Source organism: Fusarium proliferatum (genome assembly GCF_900067095.1).
Source record: "Fusarium proliferatum ET1 genome assembly, contig: FPRO_scaffold006, whole genome shotgun sequence".
NCBI lineage: Eukaryota > Fungi > Ascomycota > Sordariomycetes > Hypocreales > Nectriaceae > Fusarium > Fusarium proliferatum.
The window spans coordinates 3,115,034-3,135,568 of record NW_022194795.1 but is presented as its reverse complement, the minus strand read 5'-3'; the positions used below and the strand labels follow the sequence as shown (position 1 = coordinate 3,135,568).

General features: G+C 45.9%; 8 protein-coding genes across 8 annotated transcripts; 4 read left to right on the top strand and 4 right to left on the bottom strand.

Annotated features, from left to right (window-relative positions):
* Nucleotides 1–1,403: 1,403 nt before the first annotated feature.
* Nucleotides 1,404–5,242, top strand: FPRO_10132 (uncharacterized protein; the record flags this gene model as incomplete). Its single annotated transcript, XM_031233600.1, has 4 exons — nucleotides 1,404–1,994; nucleotides 2,059–2,698; nucleotides 2,750–3,371; nucleotides 3,421–5,242. The coding sequence occupies 4 exons, from the start codon at nucleotides 1,404–1,406 to the stop codon at nucleotides 5,240–5,242; spliced, it is 3,675 nt and encodes a 1,224-aa protein (XP_031083420.1).
* A 1,729-nt stretch (nucleotides 5,243–6,971) lies between these two features.
* On the bottom strand, nucleotides 6,972–7,793 carry FPRO_10131 (uncharacterized protein; the record flags this gene model as incomplete). The annotated part of the gene is made up of 1 exon (XM_031233599.1): nucleotides 6,972–7,793. One exon carries the CDS (start codon nucleotides 7,791–7,793, stop codon nucleotides 6,972–6,974), a length of 822 nt encoding a protein of 273 aa, XP_031083419.1.
* Nucleotides 7,794–8,552: 759 nt separating this feature from the next.
* FPRO_10130 (uncharacterized protein) lies at nucleotides 8,553–9,549 on the bottom strand (the record flags this gene model as incomplete). Its single annotated transcript, XM_031233598.1, has 3 exons — nucleotides 8,553–9,043; nucleotides 9,105–9,353; nucleotides 9,405–9,549. The coding sequence occupies 3 exons, from the start codon at nucleotides 9,547–9,549 to the stop codon at nucleotides 8,553–8,555; spliced, it is 885 nt and encodes a 294-aa protein (XP_031083418.1).
* Nucleotides 9,550–11,001: 1,452 nt separating this feature from the next.
* FPRO_10129 (uncharacterized protein) lies at nucleotides 11,002–11,513 on the bottom strand (the record flags this gene model as incomplete). The annotated part of the gene is made up of 2 exons (XM_031233597.1): nucleotides 11,002–11,361; nucleotides 11,454–11,513. 2 exons carry the CDS (start codon nucleotides 11,511–11,513, stop codon nucleotides 11,002–11,004), a joined length of 420 nt encoding a protein of 139 aa, XP_031083417.1.
* A 328-nt stretch (nucleotides 11,514–11,841) lies between these two features.
* On the top strand, nucleotides 11,842–13,183 carry FPRO_10128 (uncharacterized protein; the record flags this gene model as incomplete). Its single annotated transcript, XM_031233596.1, has 3 exons — nucleotides 11,842–12,091; nucleotides 12,147–12,875; nucleotides 12,924–13,183. The coding sequence occupies 3 exons, from the start codon at nucleotides 11,842–11,844 to the stop codon at nucleotides 13,181–13,183; spliced, it is 1,239 nt and encodes a 412-aa protein (XP_031083416.1).
* Nucleotides 13,184–13,916: 733 nt separating this feature from the next.
* Nucleotides 13,917–15,602, top strand: FPRO_10127 (uncharacterized protein; the record flags this gene model as incomplete). The annotated part of the gene is made up of 3 exons (XM_031233593.1): nucleotides 13,917–14,215; nucleotides 14,274–14,441; nucleotides 14,504–15,602. The coding sequence occupies 3 exons, from the start codon at nucleotides 13,917–13,919 to the stop codon at nucleotides 15,600–15,602; spliced, it is 1,566 nt and encodes a 521-aa protein (XP_031083415.1).
* A 743-nt stretch (nucleotides 15,603–16,345) lies between these two features.
* Nucleotides 16,346–18,314, top strand: FPRO_10126 (uncharacterized protein; the record flags this gene model as incomplete). Its single annotated transcript, XM_031233592.1, has 5 exons — nucleotides 16,346–16,424; nucleotides 16,493–16,547; nucleotides 16,613–17,833; nucleotides 17,887–18,210; nucleotides 18,260–18,314. 5 exons carry the CDS (start codon nucleotides 16,346–16,348, stop codon nucleotides 18,312–18,314), a joined length of 1,734 nt encoding a protein of 577 aa, XP_031083414.1.
* Nucleotides 18,315–18,771: 457 nt separating this feature from the next.
* FPRO_10125 (uncharacterized protein) lies at nucleotides 18,772–19,587 on the bottom strand (the record flags this gene model as incomplete). The annotated part of the gene is made up of 1 exon (XM_031233591.1): nucleotides 18,772–19,587. One exon carries the CDS (start codon nucleotides 19,585–19,587, stop codon nucleotides 18,772–18,774), a length of 816 nt encoding a protein of 271 aa, XP_031083413.1.
* Between the last annotated feature and the right edge of the window lie 948 nt (nucleotides 19,588–20,535).

The following is a 20,535-nucleotide window of genomic DNA, read 5'->3' as shown; positions in this document are numbered from 1 at the left end:
GAACATAACGGAGGGCTTATCCTCGAGTTCCCAATTAACCGTCACATATATATCTCTACAAGATTCTTCACACGTAATTAAGGTTACCGAGACGAGTGGCACAGTATACATGTGATACCGGGATACGACAGCAAACCTACCCGTTCCTCGCCGCCAGCAGAAGGATAAGGGAGATGCTTGCCAGAACGGCTTCGAGCTGTGTTTTGAGAACAGTACAGAAGTCAATACTCGTACACATCATCCGATAATTACCCTCCTTGTTACATTGAGGTCATGGGGAGTGGGAACAAGGGCAATTAGATAGAGATAGGTCATAGTTCCAGGTCGATAAGGCTGATGGATGAGGAAATAATGAATTAATCTGCAACAATGTGTTGCTATTAGGTTTAGCACACTATACTGTCTCTGCAAACGCTGACGATATCAAACTTGCTTAGTAATGCATGAGTGGGCTCGATATACGTTTAAAGCTTCTAGACTTGTTGGGTTGGGCCTGTCTCCAAGGCGCCGGCAATAGATGTTATCTGGAGTATATACCTCTGTTTGTCTTGCCTTTTTGCCATATAGAGCAGCTTGTCCATTGTAGAGTTAAATAGAAACTTCATCGTGCATAAATCCTGCCGTCCGCGTTCTTCTTGGCAGTTAATTCTTATTATCTTTATATCAATCTTCCCTACTCACTATACTCCAACTGGAGCGCCGCAAACTATTCCAATTCCAAGAACCCTAGCTATTCACAGGTATGTATCGACATTACTTCAGTCTCAATCGGTAGTGAAATATGAATACTCCAGCCTTCGGGTCTCTTAGGGCCTTCTTAGGCTTGTTAAGCATTGAGGGGATGGTTTGAGGAAAGGACATTCCTTTCAGCTATGCCGACCTCCGTTTGGTATATCTGTCTTTAGCAATATCCATTATCTCCTATATTAGATGTCAGGGTTAGATAATTAGCAAAGCCCTGCTTTATATCCAATACATTTATAATACTGTTGGACATGTCCTTTATTGAGACTCTCTTCGTAAGGTTGATAGAGGCACCTATATAAAGCCATGGCCATAAATTATGCAAAATTAGGCAACTTGGCAGTCTGCATAATTTGCATCTTGCATACATTTTGAGGCCTCCCACGCATATGCCTGTAAATTTCAGCCAATACTTCCTAACCTGGACTCTTTCTCAACCAATGATTGGGCGCCTCATTCCAGGTAGACAAGTACTGGCGCCTGAATCAAATTCCCCGCACTCTTCCTTCGTCGTCAGCTGGCCAGCAATTTTCACTCGATTTCATCTAGATGCCATTGAACTGGATCACTTCATTAGTCGTTATACTTCCGACATATTCGCCTGCTCAAAATAGTAACGCCGACAGTGCCCAACACTATTGCCGAATCGACTCAACACCATGCCCATCCGGAAAAGGTTGAAGAAGATTTTCCACCATCGCAATGAAGATAAAGTCCTAGAAAGTACCACTCATGGGCCGAGTGAAGAGCAGCAATTGAATGTGTCAATAGACACACGATCTAGCTACTTAGCTACAATCGAGACATCGGGAGTATCACCTCCTGTTCCAGCCTTGGATGACGCGAATGCGCCCCAACAAGCTCCAGTTGAGGAGCCGCTAGACCCCAAAGAATGTGGCAATTCTATCCGGCATTTGTGGGCTGTGGCATACAAGAACCTACGAGATGAGGAAGATTCGCCCGTCCAAACCTTCGAGGATCAGATCCGTCGCAACTTGCCCGACATCGCGGACAGAATGAGCTCAGACGCCAATACAAAAGACTGGATGAGCAAGGTTGTCCAGAATCAGATGGACCATGTCAAACGAGACACTTTGAAGATAAGATTTCGGAATTTCGAGGTGGAAGCCCAGGATGTCGTCAAGTCGGTCCTAGCTGTTGTCGACTGGAGTAAGGATTATGTCTCTAAAGCCCTGAGCTCAAATCCTACGGCATCTATTGCCTGGGGTGGTGTAACTCTGTTGCTGCCGGTAGGTCAATACCTTTATCGCATGTCAGCCTCAGGAGACTAATGCTTGTTCGATGACGGGCTAGCTCTTTTTGAACCCCATAGAACAAGCTTCATCTTTGGCCAAGGGCCTCGAGCACATTGCATCCATCATAGTTTGGGGTTCTATGTGGGAGGATCTCTATGTACGGCGTTACGAGTCTGCGATCAGCGATGCTTTGCCAGAGTCGCATGCTGAGTACCGACGCGCATTGGAAATGCTGTACCAAGAGATACTCAGGTTTCAGATTGTTTGCTACGGCTACTATAGCCACAGATCTGTCTCTCGTTTGGCTTTAGATTCCGTGAAGCATCATGGCTGGGACGAGCTGCTTGGAAATATCAAGTATCGGGAGACTGAATTCGATAAGGTGAGCCAAGGTTGGCGAGACAAGATGTACAATGAGGAATGGGAAAAGGCAGAGGCACGGCATCAGCAAGCCATGAGTCAGTGGCGAACGATTGGAACCGATGTTTCTGAGCTCAAGAAAACGATCGAGGAGGTTCAGAAAGACGGGAATCGCGAAAAGATGCTAAATTGGCTTTGTGCCGTTGACACTTCAGCGCAATATAGGGCTGCTCGAGAAAAGTATAGCATTGGCACCTGCAACTGGCTGATCCGAGAAAGCATCGATTTTAAGACTTGGGAGAGATGTCCAAATTCCGTCTTATGGCTTAGTGGAAAAGGTATGACAGGCGCCGATCATCCGATGTTTGTCATCTGCTAAAATCACGCAGCCGGCTCTGGCAAATCAATTTTGAGTTCATCCGTTATCAAATACCTAAAGGATCAGTACGAACAAGACCCTGAGACCGCACTGGCATACTTCTTTTTCAGCTTTGGAAACATAGAGCAACAGAAAGTGTCTGTTATGCTGTCATCCCTTGTGCGACAGTTATGTGCAAGTCGTCCAGACACACCACAGCCGGTCAAACGGTTTGAAGAGTATATGGCAAAGGGCGAGCGGCCAGACATAGAGACCCTTGAGGCCGCACTCATTTGTGCTGTCAGTGGGTTTTCCGCGGTCTTCATTGTTGTAGACGCTCTCGATGAGTGCCCAGTCCTGGATGGCGAGCGGCCAAAGCTTTTGAACTGCCTTCGCCGCATCATCGCCTCGATGTCGGATAATCTCCACATCTTTTGCACAAGTCGAGCCGAGCCAGATATTCATATGGCAATTGACAAGTTGTTGGATGCCCGGTCAAAAACTGCCATTGATCTCACAGAAAATCAAGTGGGTTTGGATAGGGACATGCGTCTGTACATCGATAGCGTACTGGGTACCGAGATGTACTGTTGGTGGTCGGACGACGTGATGGCTAAAGCGAAGGATATAATGATCACGAGAGCAGATGGAATGTAAGTCATGAGAGTGGCATAGACCAGACCAAACTAACATCTGTTTCAGGTTCCAATATCTTGTTTGCCAGTTCGAAGTACTTCAAAATTTAGACTCGGAGGCATCTGTCCTCTCAGCACTTGATGATCTACCGACGGGACTAGATGAAACGTATAACAGGCTACTTCTAGGTCTCAACAGGAAGTTGAAACGGCAGGTCCTGGGTTCGCTTAAATGGTTGGCGTTATCGAGACGGCCTCTACGCCTCAACGAATTTGCCGAAATCTTCATTTTCCGTCCTGAAACTGTCACCAAGATCGATGAGTCTGAGCGGCTATTTGACCCGCGAGCGGTTCTGAAATATTTCCCTAGTCTCGTTACGACCGAGACAAAGTATGGAAGGAATGATGAGACCTACCTTTACGAAAACATCACATATGTCCGCCTCGCTCACTTCACACTCAAGGAGTATCTAGTATCCGAGCGCATTGAACAAAACAAAGCTCAAAAATTCTATTTTACGGAAGCAAATGCTCACCTGCATATCGCACATTGCTGTCTGTCATATCACTTATACCAAAGTGTTGAGAACACAGGAGCTAACGTGAAACTCCCCTTGAAGACCTATGCAACCCGAAACTGGGAATTGCATTTAGAATCAGCCCCCCGCGAACTATGGACCACTGAGATTATCCAGCTCACTGAACTCGCGCTCTCTATGCGTACTAAAAGCCTTCGGGAGATATTGCTCTATGGACAATTGAGGGATCGGTGGTATCCAAATGATGACCGAATCGACAATTTGATGCAACGTCCGTACTGCTATACCGCTGCCATTGGGTCCCTTGAGCTCACTAAATTGCTTCTTCACAAAGATTCACGGACCAGGAAATTCTTGATTCAGGAGGATCTCGACTTAACTCTCCGAGAGGCAGCAGAGGAGGGACACATTGAGATTGTCCGGTTTCTTCTCAATGAACGTGCTAATAACAATAATAACGTCGGTGGCGCGCTACAGGCCGCGGCGTATCGAGGCCACCTAGCAATCGTAAATCTTTTGCTTGACAATGGGGCTGATATCAATGCCCACGACGACAGATTCGGGTCAGCTCTGGAGGCCGCGGCAAAGGGCGTCAACCTGACAGCCCTGCGAAGGCTCTTGGATCGTAGGGCTGATGTGCGCAAGGCAGGATGTCCTGTGTCGTGTCTCATAGCGGCTCATAAGACAAATGGCCAAAATGATATCACGGAGCGGACCCAAGTTCTAAAGCTTCTTCTCGAAAAGGGTGTTGATATCAACAGAAAGTGTACACGGCACGGGAGCGCTCTAAATGAGGCGATCAAGGTGTGGCTACGCGAGGGAACCCGTGCATTTTTCGACTTTGTCGTGAGGCACAACGCTGACATTGAGTTGAACGATGGGCGATATGGCACCCCGCTCCAAACGGCATGTGACCAGGTTGGAGCGTCCGTTAATGATTCTCAGAGCAAAGAAGCGGTCCTGGCCCTCCTACGTCTTGGGGCCAACCCAAATACTCAGGGAGGGGAGTACGGTAACGCACTTCAAAAAGCATGTTATCAAACCCAGCATCACTCTGGTGTAATTGATCTTCTTCTCGACAAAGGCGCGGAAATTAATCGGGAAGGAGGTTGTTATGGAACAGCATTACACGCAGCCTGTGCAAAACAGAGCCCGGAATCGGTCAACATACTGCTCAGTAGAGGTGCTGACGTGCATATACACGGCGGGGAGTATGGCAGTGTCTTGCAAGCAGCCACTTCTGTATATACTGATTACAGCTCTAATGCCACTAGACGTATTGTACAAAAGTTGCTTGATAGTGGCGCTGATATTAATGCAGCCGGTGGTAAATTCGGAAGCGTGCTATAAGCCGCAGCTTACTTAGAGGGCCTAGGCCGCCTGATATTTAACGCTAAGGGTCTAAAAGAAATACTACTTAAGAGAGGTATAAAAGTCAATAAGCAGGGAGGGATATATAGCACTGCACTCTAAAGCGCTTATATATAAGGTAAGATAGAATCAGTCTGCTTACTACTTTATTACAGTACTAAGGTTAATATTAAGGAAGGGCAGTATAGAATTACGCTTTAGGCAGTATATATAAGTAGATATTAGGTATAGCGCTATAATCTATTATACCTACTAATAGACTATAGCGCTAATATCTATATTTAAAATAGGTATTTTAGGAATACCTAATATACTATAGCTATAATATCTATTTAAAACTATTATTAAGACTATAATATATTAAAGCTGCTGCTTAATAATAGCATTAATATAAATTACTGCTATAGTTAATATAGGACTGCTTTATAGGCTGCACTTAAGTATATAGAAGATAAAATTAAGGATAAGATCTAGTTTCTCCTTAATAGTAGTGCTGATATTAATGCAGCTAGTAGTAAATTTAGAAGCATGCTATAAGCTGTAGCTTACTTAGAGGGCCTAGGCTGCCTGATATCTAATACTAAAGGTCTAGAAGAAATATTACTTAAGAGAGGTATAGAAGTTAATAAGTAAGGAGGGATATATAGCACTGCACTTTAAAGCGCTTATATATAAGGTAAGATAGAATTAATCTGCTTGCTACTTTATTATAGTGCTAAGGTTAATATTAAGGGAAGGCAGTATAGAATTGCACTTTAGGTGGTATATATAAGTAGATACTAGATATAGTATTATAATCTGTTATACCTATTAATAGACTATAGCGCTAATATTTATATTTAAAATAGGTATTTTAGGAGTGCTTAGTATGCTATAGCTATAATACCTATTTAGGACTATTATTAAGACTATAATATATTAAAGCTGCTGCTTAATAATAGCGTTAATATAAATTACTGCTATAGTTGGTATGGGACTGCTTTATAGGCTGTATTTGAGTATATAGAAGATGAAATTGAGGATAAGATCCGGTTTCTCCTCGAAAATGGTGCAGATGTCAATCTCGGAGCTGGCCTCTATGGGTTCCCATTGCAATCGGCATGTCTAGCACCTACAAATAATCTAACCTACCTGAACACCGACGGCCTCGTGTTCTTACTCAATGACTGCCCTGACATCAATGTCAATCAGACAGGCGGACTGTTTGGCACAGCTTTACAGGCAGCAGCGTACACTGGCAAGACGAAAGGTGCTGAGTTGCTGCTTGAGAAGGGTGCAGATGTTAACCTTCGCGGCGGAAAATACGGGAGCCCATTAAATGCGGCTGCCGTCAAAGGATATTGGGATATTGTCGAGGTACTATTGAAGGGTGGGGCCGAGGCAGACTGTCACTTGTTCTCTGAAATCAATGAGGAATGGCTAGAAGGAGTTGGTAAGGAAGATGGATGCAGTGCTGTGGAGCGCTATAGGAACTTTTGGGAGACGATGAAGTTGAATGTGAACAAAGTAGGAGAGGCAAAGACTGCCTAGCTCCGTAAAGCTTATAGATATGAAGGACTCTATTAAACATAGAGACTAACCCAGAGATACAATACAGTAAGATGTTTTATATAAGCCTTTAAATTGGACGCTAAAAGCTCGATGGCCTTATATAATGCTGACGGCAGGGGGGGAAAAACAGTAAGATATTTGATTACATTCTAAATGCCTATTGTACTAAAGCCCTATCCTTCCACTCAAAAACTCGAATGGCCCAGTCCATAAGTAACCACCAGTCTCTTGGCAAACACCTCATAACCAGATCAAACTCGCGTTCCGGTGCACCATCAATCCACCAGATTTGTCGCCCCAGCTTTACTACCATAAAGAAATAACCACATATGGCCAAAGCCCGAGGATTCTTTGCCGCGACGAGGTTTACAAAGCTGTCCGAAACAGCAATGGGAAATCGCAGAGGCTTTTCTCTATCTAGTTCGTTATAGATATAAGAGAGACTGGCTACTGCTGGCACGCAAATATTAATCTCTTCTTGGTTTGGTAACGCTGGTAGAGGGTTCCAATAGAGTAAAAAGCTTAAAGGGTTCGGGTTGATCTCGTGGGGAATGATGGATGAGAGAGTTGAGAACTCTTGTCCAATAGAGGGATTCTCAATCATCGTGGAAACCCTCTGAAAAAGGTTTAAAGCCCTACGCGATGAGGTAAACCAGTCGTGCGGCTGCCGTTGGCTGCTATGGCTCTCAACAGAGTATGCTCTCAGGTTGGCATGCATGCAGATAAGTGCACAAGTTGCAATGACTCTGGAAATATTAGACTTATTTAGCCCTTCCTCTAGATCCTTCTTATGAATTTCTATGGCACGAGCCATATATCTGTGCGAGATCAACAAAAGCTTTGTCTTGAACTTGCCGACGTGCTGAAGGTGAGATGCAGAGGTACCTAGAATTGCATCCATAACGCTGATTGACTGAGTGGCTTGCTCTAGGATCCAGAATGACCAGGTAGCTTGAGCCTTGGTTGCCTTGTCGGTCATGTCAACGAAGTGATGCAATAATTGAAGCTCAAACAGACGCTCTGACAGCAATGAAGTTCGCGCTGTGAATATCTCACTGAGCGACAAACTGCGGCTTGTCTGACTTGTCAGCCAAGCATGTGCAACGGGCGTCGTCTCCGAGGGCGATTGACTCTGTTTTGGGATAATTTCCACGTTGCTTCCGGGTCTACCACTTGATCGAGACGTGGCAAAATACTCGCAAAACGCGTCTCGTCTATGGCAGTTTTTACAGACCGGGCGCGTCTCGTCACACTGGAATGGATCAGCTCATGACGTGGATAGTGTTGTGAAAAATATTTACCTTGATGCGACTTCTCTTGCATGCTTTACAGCCCGTCCTTGACTTGCGGTGTGCCCGACGCAATGGAGCTGACTTTGTCAATGCTCCAGGTGCAGGGTCGAGATCGGTCATTGTTATCTCAGTTGGTCAAGTTGAGTATAGAAGGACTGTCGGGGTAGTTGATAATAACAAGTGTAAGCACTAAAACAGGTAATTTCGTTATTTGGATTTCTGCTGCAATGAAAAAAAGAATAAAGGTTTTTAAGTTAATTACTGACGGTGCTTTGATTAATATAATCCCTTACTGTGGCGGAGCGTCCAAGCTCCCCCGTCCCCCCACCTGGATTTAAACTCTATTTATGCATCATAACTCGGCGGCTGTGCAGTGACAGGGTTCAGAAGCATGATGCCCTTGCTTCTCAGAGCATCTGGAATCACAGGGCCATTTTCCCAGCAACCTATCTGTTGTTTGACGCCCCTGGCCCTCTCTCCATAACACTTTCCACAGATCGATCTTGCCATACGCCCAGAGGAGTCTCGGTTTCAGAATCAGCGAGGCTCTTGATTCGTATATTTAAGAAATTCGAGGGGTGGAGCACATTGAACATGACGCTTGCGATGGCCATCGGGAAACCATCTAACAGGAGAACGTAGACTTCCTTAGATTGCAGCTCCCCATCGTGCCCCTCAATATACTCGATCATGCGGAAGAGAGAGCGGATCAGGATCAGGATGCTCGCCACATAGATCATCACCAATGACTTTTGCCAGTTAGTTCGAAAGCCAGACGTTTGAGCTGAGGAGTCTTTGAGAAATCGGCAGTGGAATAGGCCGGTCACAATGATGAACAGACCGAAGAATAAAATCTGCACCGTCAAGCCTGCGATGATGATGTTCTGTCCTGTTGTTCTCTCTCCTTCAGTATCGGCATTGACAAGCTTCCCGCCACCTTTACAAGATCAGTTTACTGTGTTCGTGGTGAAATACAATTTAAAGTGGCCCAAACGCACCGATTCCTTGTAGCGCAATGGACATTGCATCTCCAAGAAGAAAGATCTTGGTTAACCAATTAGGTCTGATCAGGGAATACTTCTGTCCGTTCAGCAGCTGCATCAAGCGGCCCAGGATCATATAAATCGAGGCAGCGTAGCAAGTCGGACCTAGAAGGAGGAGCAGGCTCTGCATGACGTATGGGCCAAAAGTGTAATCCGGTGCCTCGTCAGCGTTAATGGCACGGCCAATGAAGCCGATGGTTTCAACTACAGTTTATCAGTTGGTTAATAAGATTGCTTGATCTAACGTAGACGTACAGAGCGAGCCAATTAGAAATGGTATGAAGAACCATGTCCTTGTCTTCAAGATCTGGAGGAGATGGATGACCGACGAAATGGCAAAGACAATAATAAAAATAATGTTTGCAGGTAGAGATGGGTCATATCGATAATAGTTTACCATTGTGGATGTATGTCTTGGTGGTAGAAAAAGTGAGGTTCGGTGTTAACTTGAACTGATTCGGTGTGTGTTTTTGATTGCGAAAGATGGTTAAGTTAATACGTTTGTGACAAGGCAGCAGTATGTATTTTATATGTTGATCTGACTAACACATATTCTATAGAATATTGATACTTTCTTAATGACTTCAATTGACTTAGTGACGCGAGCAAGGCGGTCTCTTCATAGATCCCGAACATAACCATACCGTACCGACTAACTGTTAATTGGCTACTCTGAAATCGACTTATGAAACCGAAGGCCGCTCGCCGACTGCGGGATGTCTTGGAGCCCGATTCTTCAGCAACACGATCCACGCAACTTGCACACCAGCTATTGTCCCAATAGGTAGAGAATTGGAGCATTGAATAATCAGATAGGACTATTAACTACAAGGTGTTTCATGTTGCAGTATTTTATGTCACCCTACACGAAAGTCCCGGAAGCCCGAGTGCATGGGTCTTTTTCAGCCTCCGCAGATACCGATTGGCTCACAATACGAGACCCTGGTTCATAAAAGTCTAGCTTATACTCTATTATCTTAGTTCGTCTTTCCCCCTTGGCTAAGCCGACTCGACCATGACGCGTCACCTACGTATTTGTATTATACTCAATCTGGGCTGGACCTGAACCATATTTGTGCATCATTGAACTAAACAGTCATTTTGTTTGCGGGTCAGACCTCTATTAAAAACCCTCGCGATGCCCAGAGCCCGAAGTCCATGAAGCACATGGATCAAGATTTGAGGCTTGACGACTAAGCGACGCATCTGTTGCGACAGGCCAGCCGGGCCATAGGAAATACAGGCAAGTGCCGTGGCTGGAATGAATAGTTGTAGAGCAACTTTGGAGAAAGCTTGTAGGCTCGTAACGAGAGAGATTACCAGACTTGCCGTGACTAATGCCACGACTTGATCAATAAGCTACAAGCTTGTTCTGTTGCGTTTATGTATAAATACTGGTCTAGATGAAGAAATTGGAAAAGAGATTCAAACGCTCGTAAAGGAGTTCGATCCATGAGCGGGCACCATTTATGTTGATCTGTTAGTACAAATACCGTACAAGTTTCGTCAATTAGCCGCATTGTTGATAAGACTACCACCAACTATGAATCTATTTTCGCGACAGCTATTGGCTCAACCTATTGCGAAGCATTGGATCAGCACCAATGAATAATTGACATATTTGCGCCATTCGCTTAGATGGCAGATTGCCCAATCTAGATATTCTTGGCCACCCTGGCTAATGCAACCAATTGACTGAGATTTACGGTACTTAGATCCCATGTGACAACAATGTTTGCATTTCGTTTCAGCTATAATACTGTATCATCTGGGGCCACTAAGCAGTAGCCACTCTGCCTTCCTCCTCCTTCTTCCCCTTATTTAACGCTTTAGCATTAGAATCTATATAACTCTACCTATTGGTGCGACGAATCTGTGGCTGGAAGTCAGTCACAGGACTGCCACTAATCATGTGTCCATTCGCTAAGTTGTAGAATCCAAGAGTCTGATTTCCGTCGCTGTCTTGAAACTTTGGGGGGAGGTTATAGCTCATGATAGAAAAGTAATTCTTCTCCCCCAATAAGACAGCGCCCTGTCCTTCAGGTAAAAGGTCCTTGGCTGCATCGTCTTCGATAGCGAATTCATGTCGAAGGCCGAGGATATGACCTATCTCATGCTGGAAGATGTTCTTCAGGATGAGCAAATTGTTACGATGAAAAGCCCGGGTGAAGACTATAACATCCTGGTCGATTTCATGGGGGAAGAAGGTTAGCTAGATAGATACAAAAAGGCCTTAATTAAGCACCAATTCAATCAGCTGTTCAATGGTAGTCTGCAGTAGTTATTGCCTCGGAAAATACCCACCTTATCATTACAGAAGCTAATAGCGCTCGGGGAAAACCCACCAAGTGAGCTAAGATACATTAATACAATCAAAAAGAAACACTAGCCTCTTGTAGTTATAGTGTTTGTGGAAATGCCGAGGCCCGATAGGTATGAAATACTGCTATTCCAGATCTGGCCAGGAATAATAGTGTTAACAGAATGTAGCAAGGTTTAAGATGGACTCGCAGCAACCCGCAAATTAACAACCGTGATTTAATTTTGTCATCATGCCCAGAAATCCAAGCTAAAGAAAAGCGCTGAGACTATTGCTATAAGAGTCTTCCAATCTCACAGATATTTAATCATTCTTATTCCTTAGCTTTTACAAGCACCCTCCTACAACTACCAGCTAATACTTTTCCTCAAAATGTCAGACCAACTCAAACACCCAGTCATTATTTCTGGAGGTGGCCTTGTCGGGTTGACCCTGGCACAGTACCTTGAGAGAGTCGGCATACCATACCTGCTTTTTGAGCGTGATGAGAGCCCTGATGCGCGATACGGTGGCTGGGGCATTTCAATCAACTGGGTCACTCCCGCTCTACGGAAATGCCTTACTCCAGAGGCCTTTTGTGCTATTAAGGCCCTTCATAATGACCCAAGGACACTAGAGGAGGGTAAGACTTGCATTTTGAATATAACTTCAGTATGTGTTGACAGATATTATCTCAGATACTATCCCATACCAGTATTTTGATCTAGAAACCGGGAAAGCAAAGACTACTCACGTCCTGCCTCCTCAGCTGCGTGTTTCTCGCCTCAAGTTGCGGGAGATACTTGCTCAGGGAGTCAAGATCAACTGGGGCATATCTGTTACTGGATGGGAAGAGGTCGATGACGGCGTCCTTGTTTCTCTATCAGACGGAAAAACGGTCAAGGGAAGCATTCTTGCAGGGGCTGATGGGAAGAACAGCAATATCAAAAGAAAGATTCTAGGCGAAGAAAAGGCCAAGCTTTATACCTTTCCTATAGGGTTCGTTGGTCTAAAGATGCGACTTGCACCAGAGAAGATTGCCCCATTTCGAAACTTGAGTCGTATATTCTTCCATGGCACTCACCCAAACGGAAAGTTTATCTTCTTCTCTACTATCTCTACCCCTGAAGTAAATGGAAGCAAGGGCACAGAAAACGAGTACTTTGAGGCGCAGCTCAACATGAGCTGGAATGCTGGAGACGCTACGCAAGATATTCTGAATCTGCCGCCCGCTGAGAAGCTCAAAGAACTTAAAAAGGCGGCCACGGAGGGCACTGGATTCTTTAAGGAACTTCGGGAGGGGTTCGATAATATCCCAGATGACACTGAAGTATTGGATATCGTGCTCCAGGACTGGATGACAGAATCTTGGCGACCTTCGGCATCGGTAACGATTCTAGGCGATGCAGTACACCCCATGACTATGTGTAGGTGTATAAAATTCTACAATAGACGGACTCGAGCTAACTTTACAGACCGCGGTGAAGCTGCGAACCATGGAATGTTTGATGCCTATATGCTTGGTTGCCAACTCCACAAGGTGAGTATGGGAGAAAAAGACACAGCAAAAGCAATTGAAGATTTTGAAAGAGAGATGATTAGCCGGGCACAAGAGGCAGTCAGCCTCAGTCGCAGGGCGGGTTTTGAGGTCCATGATCTCGATGCTATTTCAGAGTCAAGCGCTTTGTTTCAGTACCCGCATGTGCAGAGGTTGGAAGCTCTCATGTCACAATAAACTGCTGTTTCTTTCAAGGCAGGGGAATTTTAGAATGGTATATCTTTGTCGTTATTTTGGACTGAAGTTTCCTCTCCGTTATAAATTACACTCATTCAATGTATGTAAAACTTTGACTATAGTGATGGCAGAGCCAATAATCAAAGTCACAGATTAAAGTCACAGAGCAAATTGTGAAGGCGGGAATGGGCGTGAGGCGACATTCTGAGAGTCACAATACGAAGGTTCATTCGGAAGAATAGCTTTCACCGCAAGACAGTAGACTCACACCTAGATAACACAGTCAGGTCACGTTCACACCTACTGAAGGCCAACGCTAAAAGTGCCACACCAATAATAGCTCGGTACTAAGGAGCGGGGTAATAATGACTAACGCGATAAGATACATAACGCTTGGAGGCAAAATGAGACTTATTGTGGCATAGGTCTATGTTGGCATGGGAGATGATAAGAGCAGTTCCGCGATTCCAGACTATTGCGATTGTTGTGTGCATGTCCATACCCGAACAGTCTCGGCTATCAGGCCCATAGCCGCCTTTTGTATTGATTCTTTTGCTTATACGTGCGTGGGCCATAGCCAACTAATACACCTTTAGACTTTCGTCACAACTATTAAGACCAACTGACGCCCATTTGATTTCCAGTCCTTGCCCAACGCAATTATCTTTACAACTATAACCATTCCCCTTGTCTCTTCGCTTGTGACGATCAGGCTCAATCACAGTTGAGAAGTATGGCAGCCAGCCCTGAGTTCGAGCATCCTTCTCAGGGATCTGATAAGCAGCCCGAAGGGACACATTCAAAACTGGAGATGTCCAAGGAGGTAGATCCCGAACTAGGTATGGATACAGGAACGGATCGTTCTTCTGTGCGCGGTACCAGTGAGCCAGTGAACTCATTCTGGCAAGGGTTTGTTGTCAGGCTTGGAGTTGAGAGTCGGGGCCTAGAACCTGTTCCGGGGGAGCTGAGGACTGACGAGCGCTATGCCAACATTCTGACGCTTTTCTCGACCACTTCTATTGGGCTTCTTCCGTCAGTAGGCCTCTTATCTGAAATTATAAACTTCAGTTGATACTAAAGCTATGCATAGAATTGGTATTGGGGCTGCCTCGACTCCTGGGTACGGATTATCACTCAAACAAGCAGCACCCATGATCATTTTTCTTCAGCTGGCTTTCCTCATCCCGTCATGTTATATTCTCACGCTCGCACCATTACTTGGCATGAGGCAGTGGTGTCAGTTTCGTTATGTCTATGGGTAAGTCTCACGTCGGATTGATTGACTCTTTGTTTATGTTTGATGATGACTTACTTTGCCAGCAAATACTTCAACCAGATAGTCTCATTGGTCAGCCTTCTCGGCATTGCAATCTTTGGAATCACGGCCGCTGTTACTGGTGGGCAGACCCTCGCGTCCGTCAATCCAGGCACACTCTCAGTTGACGGTGGTATCGCTATTATTTTTGTGGCTGGCTGCTGCATTGGATTCATGGGATACAAAGTCCTGCACGGATTTGCCCGCTACGCCTGGATCCCTGCATCTTTTGGCATCCTCATTCTTATCGGCTGTGCCGGCGATCAGCTGCACCAACAAGCTCCACCGCGCGCGACAGGGGCCAAACCATGGCTGAGCATGATCTCTATGGCTGCAGGCATCTCCTTTGCCTGGGGAGGCGTTATTGGCGACTACGCATGTTACATGCCACCAAAGGCACCTCGCTTCCGGCTTGCTCTGTACTTCCTGTCCGGTTTTGGCGTTATGTTCTCGCTCATGATGATTCTGGGTGCGGCTCTAGGAGGTGCAGCGCTCCAGATTCCCGCTTGGGCTGCTGCCCTTGGCGAAGGAGGCACTGGCGCTGTTGTTGGCCAAGTTGTGGTCTCCCGATTAGGAGGGTTTGGGAAATTTGTCTTGACTATCCTCGCCTTGACGGTTGTCATAACAACAGCCAGGGATATTTACAGCATCTCCTTGGCTATTCAGGCTGTCGTTCCATGGCTTGAAAGAGTTCCCAGGGCTGTCTTGGCACTTGTCACAACTGGAGTCTTGATCGGGGTAGCGATCCCTGCTTCAAAATCGTTCATCTCATCCCTCTCTGCGCTCGTCTCTATTCTCTCCTATTCGTCTGGAATTACGGTAACCACCTTTCTCATTGAGTGGTTCTGGTTTCGGAGAGCGAACCCTGACACCGTGGACCCGGCCATCTGGGACGACGGTAAAGCTCTCCCTTCAGGGATTCCAGCTATCGTTACCTTCGCTATTGCCTGGGGGCCAATTATCTGTGGAATGGACACTGTGTGGCTTACGGGCCCCCTTGCCGAGGTTGCGGGAGATTTAGGCTGGGAGCTAGCTATCCTTACCACTGTCATCATCTATACCCCTCTTAGAGCTGTGGAGATTAGATATCGTGGTCGATTCTGAGAGGACTGGCGACAAACAGAGGAAGGGACAAAATGCATCTGTGTACCTCAGCGAGAAGCCATCTAATGGTATCTGAATCAATGCTTCTCAAACTTGGGGTTATGTGGTATCACTACTCTCAGTTGTCTAGTTTGTTAATGGCTTTTGGTGTATTGTTAATTGCCTTGACTTTTTTAATATCTTAAACAAATACAATACTTCTTTTCTTAAAAAACCGAGACTTCATAGTATCCTGTATGAACAGCCAGCATTTTGCCAGTTTACTGTACGAATGCGCTTGCTTCTCCAGGTTCTGTTTGGCAAGGCCCGAAAACGAGACCGACAAGACTTAGACTGTTTAGTTAGCTAACGATTAGTGCGGGTTAACCCCGCGTAGTTCTTAGCTACCTTTAGAGTTCTGCAGTGGCGATTGTGGGTATTCCCCGACTAAACTGAATTTGCAGGGGAAGTGACCATGCCCGAAAGGACAAAGTGTTCTTATCTCGTGCTCCTCCATCCTGCGGTTAGTTTAGTGCGTGGGGTCCAGCTGGTTTGTGCTAACTTCCTGAGGCATCAGCGTTGACAGTTCATCCCGTGACAAACCCACGATACTCTTTCCACTGCCGAATCGGATCTCCATAATCAACTGTGCTGTTGTGAGTTCCAATTGCAATTTCATGGCTACCGGTAGATAAGCCACTGGGATCCCTGCCTGCCTGAATGGTACCATCGTTCGTGTGACCACCCGGCATCCGACCGACATCATGAGCCAATCCAAGGAGTGCCGTACTTGTGGGAGCATGTTTTCCTCCAAGAGCCATCTGGTTCGACATGAGAAGTCCCGTAAGTCACCAGTGGCCCGCTTATTCATCCCCTCGTATCAATCTCAAATTAATCCTCTCTCTACCAAGATACCCAAGAACAATCCGCCCCATGCACCTTTTGCGGCCGCATGTTTTCTAGAACGTAAGCTCCACCGCTCAGCTAACCGCTTGTATGGAATCTGTTTCTAATACCCGACTCACCAATAGGGACTCCGTTCTTCGTCACGCCAAGAAGTGCGGGAATCGTGCTGGTCGGCCAATACCCGCAGGCATTAAACGTGGAAGGGGTCGAAAGGCATGTGATCGATGTGCCTTGTCCAAGCTCGCCTGCGACACAGATGAGCCATGCGAGAGCTGCCTAAGCCGCGGCTGGGAATGTTCTTACGACCGAGTCGGCGTGGCCTGTGCTTCTGGCTCTCTGCCTGCCATTCCTTTGCCTGAGGTCAACTGCGAGACCATTGAGCAAGAAGCTGACCACGGTATTGATTCGGACGATCCGCCAACTGCAAGCCAACCGTCGATCACAAGAAGTGACAGCACGCTCTTCCTTCTTCAATACACAGCCCGTGAAAACAAGAATATCACCGATTTTCGGAATGCCCTGGAATCGTGTTCCATCCTTCCCCATGACCCTGGCAGCCCTCCTTGTGGTCTTGAAAACGGAAACGGCAAGTTTCTTTCTCAGGATGACTGCAACGCCTGGGATGGCCCGTTAGTCTGGAATGATATATTCCCCGCAGGCGCAATGATAGACATACTGGATGAGGACGGTAATGGCATCCCAAGCCTCGAGGACATAAATCGAAGCTCACTCAAGCAACGAATTCCTGAAATATTGAACCTAATTCCTTTGGATGATCATAATGACCTTTATCGGCATAATGGGGGTTCGCTTACGCAGATCCGGCCAATATTCGAGAAATTACTAACCATCAGCAACATTTACCGCGCTCTCGAAGCATTCTTCCGACGGATGTACCCATATAACCTTGCAATACACCGTCCGACCTTTGCTGTTGAAAAGATATCGCCTCGGCTCTTTTTGGCAATGGTCGTAGCTGGCTCCATATACGACACTGTTCAAGATATGTCTTCACTTACCTACAAAAGCTTCGACACCTTAGAATCCATCATTTTCAATAATAATGAATTCGAACTACTGACCAACGGGCATCATTCCTGCGGCTTGGATGATTGCTCAATGCATCTCGACCTTCTCAATGCGGCTATCATTATAATCTACCTCCAGCTTGGAATGAACGACAGAACGAAACGGAGCCGCATGCGGCTGATACGCGTTCCTATGCTAGTTACAGCAGGTCGAAATCTGTCACTTTTCAGCACCCTAAAACTCGATACACATGAAACCCCTGGTAATACTTTTGCTGAAATGTGGTATGAATGGATCAAGACTGAGAAAAGAATAAGGTGAGGGGCTGTCACTCATCGCAGTAACAACGCCGATAATTAACTAACCGCAGAATGGCCTTTTCAATCTTCCTACTTGATAGTGAACTTGCCATATTCTTTAGAACAATGCCGAGTATCACTCTGAGAGAGATGCAACTTGATTTCCCATCTAGTGAGGTGGCCTTTCGTGCAAAAACATGGGGAGATTGGCTACTATCAGACCAGACTGCTTCAAGGCTACTCAATCACAATTTCTCATCTTGCTTCACAGAGCTCGTTGAAGGGGCCGATAACGCCATGACAGAAGAATTGCTGCAGAAGTACAACTTGACTGACCTGTTTTATGTTATTTGGGGTATGTCTCTACAATTCATTTCCGAGTATCTGACCACTACGTCAGTGATATTCGAACTGGTTTGCTTTTGTTACTGACCATCGAAACAGGTCTTCACCGGTTGATATATCTATCCCAGACCAACCTATTGTTATCCACTCTTGACTCTTTAGATCTGCCTCTCAGACTATGGAAGCACCATTGGAATCGGAATCTCTCTCAAGGCTCCCATTTTAGCCCGGAGGAGCTTGCTATTACCAGAGTTGGAGAAAGCTTGTATTGGCTGGCACGATTATTCTCAAAAGTCAAACCAGGCAGCCGAAGACATGAGGACTCAAATCTAGACTCCTTGGACTGGTTGCACTCCTTGATACAAGAACACGACGGGAAACAATTTAGTTGATTACTTCTGTCTGCAGGTGTATTAAAATATAAAGCCAAAGGTAATAGGAAGGGGATTAAACTGCCCAGTCTTGACTCAAAATTCAACTGCTGTACTACTTCAACTTCACAATGCTAGGATGCGTTACAGCGTATTGGTATAAGGGATCCCTGATCGGATATGCATGGTATAAAGAGTCTTGTGTTGAGCAGCTATCCTAGTGAACATTAAATATATCCCTCATTTGCCCTTTGTCTCCTTGACTAGGTCTGCCAGGTGCAAGCTTACTGTCTCTGGAAGCTCGACGACCGGGAAGTGAGATTCCCCATTAAGCCGAGCAAAGCTGAACCAATCATACTTCCGAGCGAAAGTTTCATGTGCCTCCAAATAAGATTGTTCTCTGGGGTGACTGAAGATATGGCGAACCAGAGGGGGGTTACTAATCGTCTCGAGCCGTTCCATAGGCGAGCCCCAGCGCTCATAGTTCTTCTCGACAAGCCAGCAGAAATGGGACCAGCTATCGAAGCCGTGAGCGCCGACATCATTATAGAAGTGGTTTAAAACACTAGGATTCTTAGTGCTATCAAGCCAGCCCTTAATAAGAGCAGCCTGAGCCTGATACCAAGTGTCCCTTTGCTGCGTCATTTGAAGTTGAGAAATAAATTCAGGCGGAGCACGAGTTAGGATCAGATCGGTCAGCAATACAGCTGGGACCCGCTCCTTACCAAGACGCTCAGCAATCTCCATGGCACACCATCCCCCATGAGAGTGAGACACTGGGATAAATGTCTTAACCTCAAGGGAGTCCAGGAGTGCAATAGTATCGCCTGCCTGATCATCAACAGTCCATTTTCCTACAGGGTCACGGTTTACTCCGTGGCCCCTCCACACGATCCTGATAACGCGATATTTGCCCGTTAAGTATGGCAGCAGGTATTGATAGCCTCGGTGGTCCTGGCCAAGACCTGGCAGACAGACGATTGCTGGTTCATCTGACACAAGACCTCGGTCATCGAAGGAGAGTTCAACCCCATTGAGAGTTCGAGTATAGAGCATTTTGTGTTTCGGTTGAAGAAGATTGAAACAATAAAAAAAGTAAGATTTAACTTTCAGTAAAATGATGTATTTGAGGGTGTGCCTGGTTGTTGATTCTACAGGCTTCAGGGTTTGATGTGAAAGACTCAAAGAGCTTGTTTCAAAACTTGGAAAATATTCAGGTTAAGTATGTCAACAAAGAACAAGGCTCCATATGGTGGGGAGATCACCATCAGTCCACATTGTCTGCAAAATGCCATCTCCATCGCCCAAAATCAGACAGTCGGCTTCTTGTGTGGGTTTATTCCTACGAACCAGGATTTGAGCGGCTGTGGGTTAAACCCGAGTATTTACCCACAAGTCGCAAGCCACTTAGTTGTTGGTGGGTTTTTCCGATTATATCAACAGGGCTATTTCTGCCTTTGGCCCGTTTCCGCTCCCCATACCCGCCTGGAACTAGTTGGGTCTTATCCGCTATCTGTACGCGATTGAGCAAAACACTAGTTGCGAAGCTTGATCAGCTGAATTCTTATCTGCGCTATGAAAAATGGCTCAACAAATTCCTTCCATGGTATCCGGACCTCGAATCAGTTTAAAGGGCGCGGGGTTCTAATGAATGACAGAACTTTCTTGCATCCTAGATCTCAGTTACCATATTACAAATATTCCAGATAGGAATAAAAAAAGTTTTTAGGGCCTGTCTTGAAGAGCTGTTCTTTCTCTTTCTTTGTAGGTTTTGCTCCTTGTCGGTTGATGATAAAGCTAATAAGATTGTGAGGGAGATATGGATAAGTCAGGGAAAATAAGGATAAAGCTCCAAGGCGGCGAAATTGAAGCTGCACGCGACAATGATATTTTCAAAGCTCGTGGAATACGATATGCCTCCGCGAATCGTTTTGAGCTTCCTCAACCTGCACAACCCTGGGAGGGTGTTTTGGATTGCACACATCCGGCGTCTATCTGTCCCCA